General features: G+C 33.4%; 1 protein-coding gene across 1 annotated transcript; it reads right to left on the bottom strand.

Annotated features, from left to right (window-relative positions):
* Nucleotides 1-405: 405 nt before the first annotated feature.
* LOC129003907 (sodium-coupled monocarboxylate transporter 2-like) lies at nucleotides 406-9,099 on the bottom strand. The gene is made up of 13 exons (XM_054432244.1): nucleotides 8,902-9,099; nucleotides 8,328-8,487; nucleotides 7,687-7,752; nucleotides 7,184-7,235; nucleotides 6,825-6,892; nucleotides 5,869-6,023; nucleotides 5,255-5,395; nucleotides 4,241-4,349; nucleotides 3,386-3,495; nucleotides 2,764-2,950; nucleotides 2,112-2,198; nucleotides 1,739-1,893; nucleotides 406-744 (listed from the first exon to the last, which is right to left on the bottom strand). The coding sequence occupies exons 1-13, from the start codon at nucleotides 9,063-9,065 to the stop codon at nucleotides 408-410; spliced, it is 1,791 nt and encodes a 596-aa protein (XP_054288219.1). The 5' UTR covers nucleotides 9,066-9,099; the 3' UTR covers nucleotides 406-407.
* Between the last annotated feature and the right edge of the window lie 5,742 nt (nucleotides 9,100-14,841).

Genomic DNA, 14,841 nt, shown 5'->3' on the forward strand with positions numbered 1-14,841 from the left:
TTGAGGCCATGTTTGTGGCACTCTGTTTTACCAGCGGAGACGTACTTTAATAATGTACCAGTCCAACTCAAAACTTATGCTCTAATTTGAGATTTTCCTTCCGACTGCTTTTGTGTACAGTCTTCAGTGAAGAAAATAATTCAAAATGAAGAATTTTTTGAGCTGCTTTGATGCATAATCTGCAATAGATAAAAAAATTCGCAGACTTTTTGAGTACCATATAATATGTAATAGTAACTTTTCTTATGCAGTAAATGAAATTGATGAATACTCAAGCGACTGATCTAATTTTTTTTGCCAGAAAAAATATTTTTTACTCCATCACTAAAAACTCCTACTACTAAAGAAGTATACACGGTTGTAGTCAAAGGGGAAATAAATAAACACAAATTAAAATACCCCTTTATTTATGCTCCTGTCATCTGAGTTTCTTGTAAATGTTCTTTGACGTCTTTTGTCAATGGTTCTGTGCTGACAAGGAAGTAGTCTTCCTTTGATGGTTTGACTGATGTTCTCCGTCTCTGAGGCAGGAACCTTCGTATTGGAGGAGAGAAGAGATGAGGGTCCATGGAGGAGAGATCCTGAGGATTTGTTAGGTAAGAGACAGGAAGTCCTACAAGGAACACGATCAGACAACCGACCAAGCAGTAGTGCATGTAGGACAATTGGAATATAAGGGCTACTGACTCATCAGCAACTACAGGAGTTCCATAACCGGTCCAGGTCTGAACATTGGCTGAGGCACTGAAAAAGAGACACTATTTAATATTAGGTTGAAGAATCTTGAGTTATTGGTTCAGTTGGTAGCGCCACGGACTTCGGGCCCGAGTCAGCGATGTCGTGGGTTCAGATCCTGGTACCTGCCACTACTTTTTACACGCTTGTACTGTTGGATATGTTCCTTTTTGTCTATGGTTCCACACACAGGCCTCTGTGACCGGGCAAATGTAAAGTGAAGTAGGCCTCCGAACCTTTAAAGAAAAAATTACATTGAAATCCAATAAATTTTGCATACGTAGTCATCCCACTAGGTAAGGAGAATTTGTGACACTATTTCTGTTTGAAAATGCTTATAAAGTTGTATTTGTGGACACGCACTATACGGAACAGTAAAAAGTAAGAAAACATATACAAATAAATGAAAGGTTATGTCATGTTGGGTTATGATGGAATTTCAATTTCGGGCTTAAAAATACTGAACATATTCCCTTGTTAATGTTTTATCAAAGTCCCACACTGCGATGAATTTTAGTGTTCCATATGCCTTTATCATAGACTAACAAACACAACAATTATTCTAAAGTAATTACCCTAATATTTTTACAAAAAAACACATCTTTCTTGGTAAAATAACCCCTCAGTCTCAAACTATTTATGAGACCACTTCAAGGCCACTTTAGTAAATTGATCCAGTAAGTCTGAGCTCAAAGGTGCAAGATAATTTATGTTTGTTGGCGGCCCAATGACGAGAAAAGTCCCCATACAGGGAAGGGGTCGCAAAAGTCTCTTGCACCATGCCGTGTTACATGCAAACCACAGCCAATGAAGTATGAGTTATTGAAACATAATGTAATTAAGTTCTAAAAGCTTAGAGTTTGAGTAATTCAAGTGATTAGCCAACGTCGAATCTATCTGTAGAATAGAATTAAATTACGTTATACTTAAATACAAAATAACTACTTGTAGATACTATAAAATTAACACTGCCACCAAATAAATCAAGTTTTACAAAACTTACTTGAAACCCAGAGAGGCAGTGAGATTAGCTGGACATCCTGCCACACTTGTAACTTTTCCTGGAAACTTGAGAAGACCTCGTGCAATGTACCACTGAGCACCAAAGACAATCCCTGACATGCCAAGCAAGCTTGCCACACCACCTGCGATTGCTCCCTAGAAAAATAGGTTGTAGTTAAAACACTAAATTGAAAAAAAACCTTATTGTGAAACACTTTGGAATAGTTGTTGTTTATTAACAAAAATAACCCATATTTAGTTATTCTTCTTAAATTTAATCAGATTATTTTAATTCTTATTTTAGACAGAAAACTCCTTATAAAATATAATCAAAATTAATTAAAAATTTATGAAAGTTCATTAAATTAGCTTACTTTTGAATTAGCCCGAGGGAAAAACAGTCCCAAGCAGAAAACTCCAACCAACGCTCCATTCGTGACACCAATCAGACTCAACGCCATCTGTTGAATAAATTATTATAGGTTAACTTCCAGAGATAAGAGAGTACATTTCATAGTTAGTTTTTGTGGGAGAGTGGTAGATTTATTTTACCTCACATAATTTTATAGGAGTATGAAACGTAACGTTATAACGACTTGTCATGTAAAACAATATGAAAATTAAATGTAAATAACCAAAAGTGTATTCAATAAAATGATTTTGCTATGCATATTTAAAGCAGTATGAGTCATGAGCCTTAATCCACGTTCAAAAGAGCTTAGAACTTATAGTTAATGCCAAGCATGCATGGATTTATTAAATCTACGATAAAAAACAAGGATATATTATAAACAAAAGATAAACACCATTTCTAGTGACGAAAGATAAGGATAAGGAATGAGAAATAATACAAAGGTTTTTTTATTGAGAGTAAACACATAAACATTAGAAAAACTTATACTATGATGGGTTATTCGGAAAGATAGTGCTACTCACCACTTAAGTGTAAAAATATTGTGTGTTTCATCTGTGACTATTATGCTACTCTATTTCATGCTTATCAGTATTCATCATCAACACAGATACCTGAAAGAGAGCTCCGAGTTTCTCCACAATGAAGACCAGCGCCACACAGACCAGACCCAGCACCAGCACAATGACCTTGAGTATGAGGGACTGAGAGGCCTCAGACAACTTCTCTCCCTTCAACACAAACTGGACAAAGTCCTCGTACAGCGTACCAGCTACTGTGTTGAGACCAGCGGACATCGTGCTGAGGACAAAACAACACCTGTATTGTGGCTGATCACAGACCAGACCCAGCACCAGCACAATGACCTTGAGTATGAGGGACTGAGAGGCCTCAGACAACTTCTCTCCCTTCAACACAAACTGGACAAAGTCCTCGTACAGCGTACCAGCTACTGTGTTGAGACCAGCGGACATCGTGCTGAGGACAAAACATTAGTAGTGTGGCTGATCGAGATATGAAAAATGAATTCAGTAAACATGAATGCTAAGGTGTGTATTAGAAGATTTCTGTGTATAATCATAGTGTGTAGCCGACAGTCTGTACGATGGAACCTTTTCTCTGACTCTCAGTCTACTTGGGAACTGTATAGTTTAAGGCTCGGGTCAGTCCTAGGTAGACAAAGGACCAGGAGACAGCTTTTATCATACAGTATAAAAGTAAGTAATGTAGACTGACCTGAGAGCAGCACTGAGCACTCCAGATATGAATAGTCCTGTTAATCCCGGGAAGTCCCTGGCTACGTCCATCACATAGTACGGTAGAATCTGGCTGGTCTTCTTCACCATCTAGAATATCCAATTATATTTGGCACAGCACCGGTAAGTCAAAGTTTCAAATAAATGTAAACATTTTATTCACATAATTATTATGGTTGCTGGTACCACCGAGATGTTAGGTACAGAGGAAATTATTCATTGGTGCACTTAAGTGGTGTCTAGGACATAGTCCAACACCCTAACACTCCATGCACTCCTTTCTCCATTGCCATAATTTACTACAACGCTCCTAGTGTTCTGTGAGATAGTAGAACTTCTCGCACAGTGCCTGTTGTTTGGGTTCTTCTTCGCTCGTCACAAGTATATTTTGCATAGCATTTATGTACATGTACGCACAAAATAACAGAGCTGAAAGCCCACGGGTCAACACATAAGCAAATTTCCTCTGTACCTTACTTCTCTGTGCCGGTACGTTAAATTATTTACACGTTTAGTTGTGTGTTAATGATGTTAATGATAAGTGTCGGGGAGTAAGCTGATATAGCAGTGAGGCCCTGAATTCCAATCCAACCACATCATCAATGGATTTTATCTAAGTGATAATGCCGCAACCCCTAGGCCCATCCTGGAGTAATGAAAAAAGAAAGCCTAGCGTCTTAAGGAAAGGTTGACTGTTAGTTTGTGTTCAATTATTATGCTTTTATTTAAGAATAGTATATTGTGATCTTGTTATTCAGCTTTGGAATTTAAACATTTAAGTACTCTACTGTAAAGTGTTGGCAAATTAAACACTCTTTAACCATATAATACTCACCTTAATTGCTACAGGATCACAGTCATGATAAGTTGCGTACAGAAGGAGGCCGATACAAACAACCAAGGACTTGATCACAAAGAAACCGATGAAACTCCAAAACATCACACTAGAATTTTGATAAAATTAAAATAAATTCATCTTGTGTACAAAACCCTGAGCCGGCCTTAGGTACGTGAGAAATATGCGGGGTGGGGAAGCCCCCGCACTTACTTGGTACAAAATACAAAAACAATTTTAAAATAGTGTAAATTTTACATCAGTAATGTGAATTTATTGTGAAAAAAATTAGGGGAAGTATAAATACTAGTATTATACTTTGAGATTTTAGTTCGTTATAATTGTAGGGATACAACCTTTTTGGTTGTAAGGGGCCCTGCTTTGGATGTTTGCACTTGGCATCACCCAAGGCCGACTCAGTAAATACCTTTTCTTTATCCTGAATAAAGTAAGTTTTTATCTGCTAACCTACCTACCAGTAGGGCAAATCTTCCATACAGTTCTTGGTGTCTTTTAGGGATTCATACACACTAATTGCCAGAAAATATGTTTGTTAAGGGAATCACTCAAATTCCACAGTTTAAACCTAAGGGATTCACACGTTTTAGTTTGATAGTAGTCTATAAAACTCAAATAATATAAGTATTTAAAATCTTTACTGGTGGAAACCTGGAACTTGTGACTTTAAAATGTATGCATTTTAGGTTAATATCTTAAAATGCCAATATTATTATAGATATATAGGTTGAGGTGAGTCGGTGGCTCAGTTGGTAGCGTCACGGACTTATTGTTGGACACGGGTCCAAGATAGCGATGTCGTGGGTTCGGATCCTGGTCACTGCCACTCAAATTTGTCAATACAGTCCACCTTCGTACTGTCTGTACCGGCTCACCCCTTGATTTTCTGGATACTTTCCACGCACAGATCTGTAGTAGTCTATGTGGACGGACAAATGCAAGGTTAAAAGAGGCCGCCAACCTCTTAAAAAAATATATATACAACTTTCAACTCACGCTTTGGACTCTTTGATGGTAGATACTGCTATGAACCTCTGCACAGCCCCAGGATGGACGGCTATCTGAGCCAACCAGAAGAACACCGAACCAACCGAGACGGTCCAAAATGTGTTGCGCTCAAATGGATTTAGGTCAAAGCTGGAAATAATGCAGTATCACTTATAAACATCAAAATCTCTACAAAATAGTTAAGACTGGCATCCATAAATATACAAGTATTACATAATTCACCAAGCACACTGCTTTTTACTTTCTCCTCTTGTACATAGTATATGGACAAAATATTGATTTCTTCAACATTTTTGAGTTTGAGTTTTAGTTCGATACATTTTGGGTGCTCCTGAACTCCAAAAAGTTGTTTTTCGAAGTCTCTATGTATGTGAGAGGATGAGTACAGAGCTACAGAGCTGTGGTTAGTTTTTGATGAAATTTAGTATGTATGTCCAAAATTATCTCTAGGAGTGTAAAATTTATTTGAAACTTTGATTTTTAATGGTGATTTCCCCATAGAACTCATAAAAAAATGGAAGAATCTGATTTTCACAAAAACGGTTCAAACAATTTTGATTAAAATTTAGTATGTTATGGAACCGCTACTGCAGAGGACTTACTTGAGGAACTCCAGTCTGCCTCCTTCGTCATTGATCCTCCATACCTCCTGTATGCTCCCCACCCTCAGCAGACCTAGGATGGCGATGAACATTGTGGACGAGAGGGTGAACACTCCCTGTAGTGTGTCAGTCCACAAGACTGCTTTCAGTCCACCCTGCATACCAGTAAAAACAATAAAAATGTACTGTAGTATATTTCACCACTAGAGCGTAAAGTGACTCTTTTCGACCCAAGATCAAGTTTTACAACAAAGCTGAGGTCAGAAAACGAGTGAGAGTTTAAAAGACACTTTTTGCCCGTGTGATGAACTATATTTTTTGTCATTGAACTATTATTATCCAAGCAAACTATGTTAAAAACGAAAATTCTTTTTATGTAAAACAAACTCTTTAAAAACAACTTCCAACTGGTTTTCAATTTTGCTAATGCCAACAAGCAGCGATTTAGTAAGTAATTAATTATTTTCGTCTATTACAATTGTGTTAGTATATTATCATTGACTATTGGATAGATATTATACTATCCATGTGTCAAACAAGAATGCAACAATAAGCTACAACCCAGTCAATAGATACATAATTTCGATACATGCGATTGCTTACAATCAAAGTTTACAACTGATTTTACAACATCAGAACTCCCTAGGCCTTTTACTCCCTAAGGAGGAAAAAAGGTATTTTAGACCCGCAACGAAAAATAACTACTGTTTTTGCTGCTGTATGAAGAAAATTATTTTTTTTAAATTTTGGTACCCACGGCTATCTTTGGACCATGTGCAGGAGGTATTACAATTGGGTGATAAAGCAAATCTATAATCTTGCATTTATTTGTTTGTCTATCTTGCTTGTTTTTGTTGATATTTATGATATTATTGAAGACACTTTAAATCGTGTTATTGCAGATATGATTATTTTTGTAAATAATTCTTATAATAAAATCATGGAAATATACTTACAAATGAAGTGTAGAAGATGCATATCAAACTCACTATGGGGCTTATTATATGAACAGATACTCCAGTCACTGGAAACATGATAGCATTGTCAAATGAAATCATTCTATTACCCACATCAGCTGAAGAAAATTGTGAGGTTAATTATGTCCATATTGTGTAGAAATTATTATCGTTTCAGTTTGTTTCTTATTAAGGCTAATCAATTTGGCAACAAAGGATCATATGTGAATTTAATAGCCAAAATATATTCCAACAAAAATGTTTAACTTGAATTGATAAGTTTTGAAAAGTAATTAAAGAAATAAAATGCCCTACCAATGTATTTAACAATATAGAACAATTATAGAATATAGTATTACCTTGGTTAAAAGCTAGAGCAGGAACATAGATGACAACTGGAATAAAAATAACCTGAAAATAAATGGATGGTTAGAGTTAACAATATTTTTTCGACAGTAAATATACATTAAATTATTATGATACAACAAGCCAAGTTGTGATTCTAAAATTATTTCCGATATCTTGGAAAACGTATGAAAATATTGCAATTTAAATCCTTGAAACAATTATTTTTGTATACATAACAGTACTTATGTTATTTTTGGGGTGGTAAACTCCCATTCATACTGTGAAATGATGTTTATACAGATATAACTCAAATAAAATACTAATTAGAATATGTATTTACAGTATCTTTTGTAAAAATAAAAAGATATTTCTTGTTTTTACAAAACACATGGAAACATAAGTAAGATATTGATTTTGTAAAAATTGTTAGACAAATATATTGTGAACATTTTTTACCACTAACTATATAACATAATTTTATCACATTAATAGTTTTTCAATATTAATAACTTACCAGAGATATTGCAAAAATAAGGGACGCAAAAGTTCTTGTTCCTTTGCTGAACCTTAGTTCTAAATACTGCAACAAATAAAAAATATTTAGTCATACAAACCAACTTCTACAAATATTTGATGTAAATTGAACCAAAACATATACCATAAGCAATTATAAAACATGTACTGTGTACACGCACACGTATCTTTCTATATCTATACTCTAATTTAAAATTAAGACGATTACAATCTTATTTGTCACATTGTTTTTAATAAGCGAGGCTTGATAGGTGTGGGTAGTGAATTTATTTATTTGTTTTATTACAATGCTACAAAACAGGATGAGGTTAATGAAGTCTCCACTCATCTTTTACCTCTAACCATAGTAGAACTGGTAACGTTAAAAGTAGTATGTTTAGTGCAAGACGACCTATAAGCTAACATAGCAGACAGGAGGCTCTCAATTATTCGTGTGTAATTCATATTGTTATACAACCTTACTGATAGTGTTGCCACTTCGAACGCTACGGCCTGGAGTTGAAGGTGGCCGTGCTATGATATACCTACACTATGGAATACAGTAAAATGCACTCTAGCACTCACATGAACACCTATCATTCAACTTTAACTGTCTGTATTCAGGCTTTAACTGATCGTTACCTCATATAAAGAGTTTAACTGGAGATCGAAGAAGACTGGGAGGAACAGATAGTTGACCAAGAACAGCATGGCGATGTTACAGAATGCTATTGCTATGTACTGAGTCCCGTAGGAGTAGATCTCCGCAGGGATACCCAGGAGTGTCACCCCGGATACATGGCTGGTGGAGATACAAAGGATGTTAATAAGTTAATAATCTATATAAGAAATCTAATAAATACTTTCTATCAGTAGCTTGTTAACAACCCTTGCCATGGGTAAGCAGTTGGAGTAAAATCACTACTTCTGCTTTATGGTACTTTGTAGAGAAAATCACAAAATTTGCAATAAATTCTGAACAGTAATTTTTACAGCAATTAGGGTTGTAATGCCTTACTTTCGCAATTCTACTTTTAACATCCACAGATGGTTGAGCTTATAGTCTTAGTAATTTTGAAAATATCAAAAAAGAATGAATCAAGATCACTAATCACATCATTGATAGCGTAATAGAGTAAAAAGGTATCTATCAACATCGTCAACAAATACTTTACTTGTGTATATAGTTTTTCACAGTGTTCAAAACATAGCGTACCTAAATACTAGAGACATGGTGACAGGAAAGACGCCCATTTTCTTGCCCCCGAGCAGATATTCAGCCACGGTGTTCTGTTTCTTGAACCATCCGAAGTAGACTCCAATTAGCAGAGAGAATATCAACATGGAGCCAAACACCGAATATTCAACCCAGTTGAACATCAGCACAGCTGAGCTGAAATCTGTCCCGGTCTTGTTCATCTGAAAGTGAAGAGAAATTGTAACACTAGTAAAACCCTAAGTTGTAGTATGAGAAATAATGAGTAAGCTTCCAGATGTTAAATAGTATAAACACAACCATGGACTATTAATACAAGACAGAGGGAAATGTGGCAACGCCGCAGCCCCGGCCTACCGAAACAGTTAAGTCGGGACCACATAAGTTTGCAGTTGAGGGAGGAGCCTATTTACCATATGGTTTTGAATGGACCAATGAGAACGGTGCGGTGTTGCCAAATCTAATAATACCTGATTTGAAAATATTGCTTTGTATATTTTAATTAGGTAGTGTTGCCATTGGCGATGTGGCAACGTCACACTAGCCTTGCCGTGTGATTGGCTGCCACCAACTGCAAACTTTAGTTCATATTGGAGCTTCTGCACCAAAGATTCAGTGATTATAAACAACTTTGGTTTATAACGTTATGTTAACAGCTGATCATTCAGTTGAACGTATAAACACAGTCAGTTTGCTAACAATAGACAAATATTTTGTGAAAAAGGATTTCAAGTATGCTACATTTTAATAACTGTAACATGTCTTGGGTAGAATCATTCTTTATATTTTTTATCAAGCACTCTTTATGATGTAGAACTAAAAGCCACAATTTTAATTTGTGTACTGCAAATTAGTAGTTTTATTCACCTTATAAATATATACAACAAACATAATACTCGTATTTGAAAGTTATAAGGGTATTGTATTGTATTTGTTTTGTCTCGAAAACAAGTCTTGAACACTATTTAAATGCGAAATTCGTGAACGGGTCCCATTGTTGTTTTTTAGAGCTTTAGAATGGAGAAGTAATGCTTAAGAATATTAGTTACATTGTAATTTAATTGTATTGGTTCAATCAAAATTGTTTAAGACTTTAAATAAAAATGTATTATGTTTTATAAATACTCTTTCAGATAGTATAATACATTTTTTAAATTGGTTGAACTATTAATCAACGCAAAATAGGGGCAAATATAAACTTAATTAAATAGCGAGCTTAGAAAGATTATTCATTGTGAGTCTTTAAAACTTAAAATAAACTCTTGATTGGTAATTTAAATAAAATTAAATGATAGTTTGTCTAAGAAATAGTAAAAGGTACAAGTATGGAGTAATATGAAACTTTTCAGTCGTCTAGACATTTTAATTGGCAATTTTCTTGTTTCACGTCGCTCCCAGCATAACACAGCCTTAAGTGAAATTCAAACGGGTTTCTTCCAGAATATTGTTTTATCACAAGTTACAGTTTTTCCTTAAACAGATAATTTATTTAGAATTTTAACAAGTCCATTTAAATCTTCAGATCATTACCTCGATTAAAAATGTTCTCTAAAGTCTCGTGGATTTGCTCTTGGGTTAAAATATTATAAATTTAACTTAACTAAATAGTGTATTTTGCTTGGTGGCATAGGCATTATTAATAATTTTTTTTGTGAACAAACTACATATAATAATTATTATTTTGTTTGATTTAATCGAATATTGATTTAATTTTTAAATTAATTCAATTAATTCATTCAATAATTGTATACGACATGTTTATGTAATAATAAGTACTAGAGGTCGTCATTGATTGAAACTCGACCAAAAATATGTAATGTACAGACTTCTCTAATTTCACCCCACACTGTAAATAAAACGTGTAATTGGAATTTCTTCCATTTGATTTGATTTTCTGTTAATATTTCGTTGTCATTTCGTCACCAAAATGGCAACCCATAAGACCCATGTAAATTTGTTTAAAATTTAAAATTAATTCGTTCTGCTTATTTTTGAGCCTATTTAAATTGAAAAAGGGCACTCCTACAAGAAAATATCTTTCTAACAGAATGCGTAGATTTTGCCTGCGATCCACAAGAGCTGAGGAATTTCTTTTTAAAGAAACATGCTTGCCTATTAATTAATATATAGAATGATTTACGATAAGCAAGTTTGAAATTTACCATTTTATGAGAAGTTTTTATTGAAAATAAAGACAATTTAGTCTTCACCTAAAAATAAACCAGACTGACTATTTTATGAACAGTTAGCCCCTTAAAAACCTGTAGTATCAATAACCCTATATTGCTATTACCATTAATTTTATAAATACCTTTTTTTATAAACACACGACAAAGACGTGGATCCAAGATGAACGTAAGGTAAAAAGACAATTATAAGTCGTCGCGTTTCAGCAAAGATAACAATGTTTGATTAAAGAGGGATTTAACTCAAAACAACCGTCTTTTGTAAGAGAAAACTTTACCTTGTTGATGTAATGAATGGGAGCTTGTGTTTCCGCTGAGTATTTCGTGAAAGTTTAAGGAGTGTTTGGAGTAGCGGCTTAGCCACTAATAAAGGAAGAACTAAACCAATCAATAGTAATTACGATAAACTGGTATATCAGTTAAATACTGATTCTTCTAGGTTTAATTTACAAAATTTGTGAATCAATTTTAATAACAATATAGAGCTATTTGCTTAACATTTTTTACGAGAAAACATTTACCAGATTTGCAGGGTTTTGTAAGAATAAACTAATACATATAATTATTTTGTAATTTTAGGCGTAATAAATATCAATGTATGTCTGAAAGACAGAAATTAAATGTAGAAGAGCGTAGGGGGTTTTCATTATCTTATAAAATACGCCTTAACGTTTTGTTACTAATAGGTAAACTAAGTATGTTTTGGTAAGTATCTCGTAAGTTTTAGAAAAAAAATTCAGCTAGATTTAATTTTTTAACTATACTTTTTTTAATATTAAATTAGTATTTTACCTTGTATTCTGGAAAAAGTATGCCTATTAAATAAATTAAAACTACTTAGGCCTATACTCACGTTAGGATGTAGATTGTTAACAATTCTTACCTTATTAATAAATTGATTAATTATGGAAAGAGTAAGGACGTAATGCAAATTTAGAAATTCGTTCTTAAAGTTGGCCGAAAAAAGGTGCTTGTAGGAAGTTGCTGATGCCTTTGTCGTTGAAATTTTTAGCAAATATTTAGGTAGATTTACTGACTTGAAGATAACTTATCTAATTCTTTGTTTGAATATTCATCCAACGTTTCTCAAGGTTAATTTTAAGTGATCTTCTACACTTGCATCAAGCTGAAAAGTTTCCGCCAACAATTAAATTGAAAAAAATACAACTATGAGCTTAAGTGGAACCTCGATAAGAAATTAATAGCAAGGGGCCCATGATATTAGGTGTCATTTTCAAATACCCTTGCTTTTATTTTACCCTCAATTAAATGTTATTGCAAACCTCTATAAGGAGTCAACCTCAAAAAGTAAAATTTGATCATCCCCAAGAAAGACTTGTTATCAAGGTTCCACTAATATTGATACTATACCAATATATATTTTATGAGGGAACACCCACAATTTTGTAGCCAAACTTGAAAATTCCTACAACATAAAACCTCAAAATAATTGAAATGTTACTATCGTGTTTTTATATTTGCTTAAACCTTTGTATCAACTTTAGTGCTAAATTACAGCATTGCTTTATAATTTATTGAATTTGTCATTAAAAGAATTATCGCAAAAAGATATTAAGTGTAAAAATTTGAAAGATATTGTGTGTGTTTCTGTAGTATACATAAATAATGAAAACACAGTCAACGATATATGCAAGTTAATCGTTTTTTCATAAATAATATAATATTATTCTTATTTCAAACATTTTATAGACAATTGTGATTTCAAAAGTATATGTGTTGAATTAACGTATTTTTTTGTAACGAAATAAAGAATATTAATACAGTAATATTTATATACATAATACACTTTAATTTCTCACAAGGATGTTATAATCCTGACCCTTAACCTTTGACCTTTTCAACGAAAAGCCTTTAGTAAAACACAACTTAATTTCAACGTCTACGTAGTCTTGCAGTTGACAGGCCTTAACATAAATGTGGCGTAAGAGGAAACTACGTCTTGAATAGGATAAAGGTCGACAATTTAAAATCCAATCTTTCATAAATAAAGTTATAACGTGGGACATTACCGAAGTCGCCATTGATGGCAAATTGGTTTCCAACGCGAAGTTTACGTGAGTGAAATTGTGATTTTTCATGAATAATATTAAAGGCCTATTCTGTTAACAAGATATAATATTTTAAAACCAGAAATCCTAAAAATACATTCTTATTGCATATAGCCTGGATATTTTGTAATTAAATACCTTACAGGTTATAGTCCTTAAGGTCCATAGGTTACCGTTTTGATTCTGAGAAAGTTCAGTTGCTTGATTGTGGGTTCATCTCCCCTAGATCATTTAACTTCCAATAAATGGCCACAGCTACATAAACATCCACATTTACTCTCCAAAAATGCCACTTTTCTATACTTACTCCATATTCAGTAAAATACCTACACAAGTACGTTAGTATATGTTGTCTAGTGATTCAAAACTGAGGGGCACAAACGCTAGAAATATTTTCGAACACCCAGTAAAATTTAAATCAATATTAATATAACTTTTCATAAGTTCATACCGCAGAAAACCTACTACGCGAATCTAAATTCGTCTGATGGAATTTTAACTAAAATATTTCCATAATAAAGTCGTATTTATGCCTCATTTTATATTAATATTTTAACTTTGAGTACTTATATTTGCTTCTAAAAGAAAGGAAATAAGCGTGTTTTTTTTGTGAATTGTTGAATAGCTTGGTATGAAATAGATAACAAATAATAATTTGCATAATTTGATCAATATATATATATATATATCATTTACGAACAAAGCGTACTACAACAGTTTTTTAATCTCTAAGAATACCATGGGAATTTCAAACGTACAGTTTTTTGGAATGTTCTCCCTAACATTTAATTGCATAGAAATGCTTGCCAAATTATTTGTTTTTCTAAGCTCCGGCCGACAGTTACAATACAAATTAGGTATTTCCATATTTTAAGGGTGAAAATTTAAACAAAACAATTTTGAAAAACTTGAAAACCCCCATAACGACTAGTTTCTATGACCCGATCTTGCTGGTAAGAAAACTCATTGAAGTTTATACAGTTTTACACATTCATGTTAAATTTAATCAAAACCGGACAATAACTACACGATTTGTATTGTTCAAGGACATATATATGCAAACATTTGAGCTAATAGTGTTTTTGGTCTCTCGAGACAACAAAATAAAATGTCGGTCCCGGGTCTAGGTCTTTCCATTCCGCCTACAGTCTAGAGAAATTCACTGAAACAAATTAAATTCATCAATTTAAAACAATATTTTTTTAATGTTCAAAAATAAATGTTTACATTTCTTAATTTAATTACCAACCCAAACATGTTTCTTAAGCAGCAAACAGAATATATTTTACTGAATCATAATATTTACATCAAAGGCTCCTTTTTCTGGCAAAGCAAAGCCATGCAAAGTCTGCAGGTAAAAGACGTTTAACATAATCCCCCCTAATTAACCACTGTTATCTGAGCAGATGCCTCAATTAGTCTTTTTACTTCTCGCTCATCTTCGAAGCATCTTCGCCGTCTTCTCATTTCTAAGGTAGAAATTTTTTCATAACAATCTTTTATTATATTTTACAGTAATTGTAAAGATAATATTCCAGAGATTGTGCAGATATATTACTTGTTTCAATTTAAAGGGAAAAGTAGAGGAAAAATGAATTAGAACACTTTTAATAGAAAAAGGTTTGACAACATCGTATATGCTTTTCATTTGTATATGCGACTACTATTCGGTTTATTTGTAGTAG

This window comes from Macrosteles quadrilineatus, unplaced genomic scaffold, assembly GCF_028750875.1.
Source record: "Macrosteles quadrilineatus isolate MER2022 unplaced genomic scaffold, UCM_ALF_1.0 Scaffold_9__3_contigs__length_116548681, whole genome shotgun sequence".
Lineage (NCBI taxonomy): Eukaryota > Metazoa > Arthropoda > Insecta > Hemiptera > Cicadellidae > Macrosteles > Macrosteles quadrilineatus.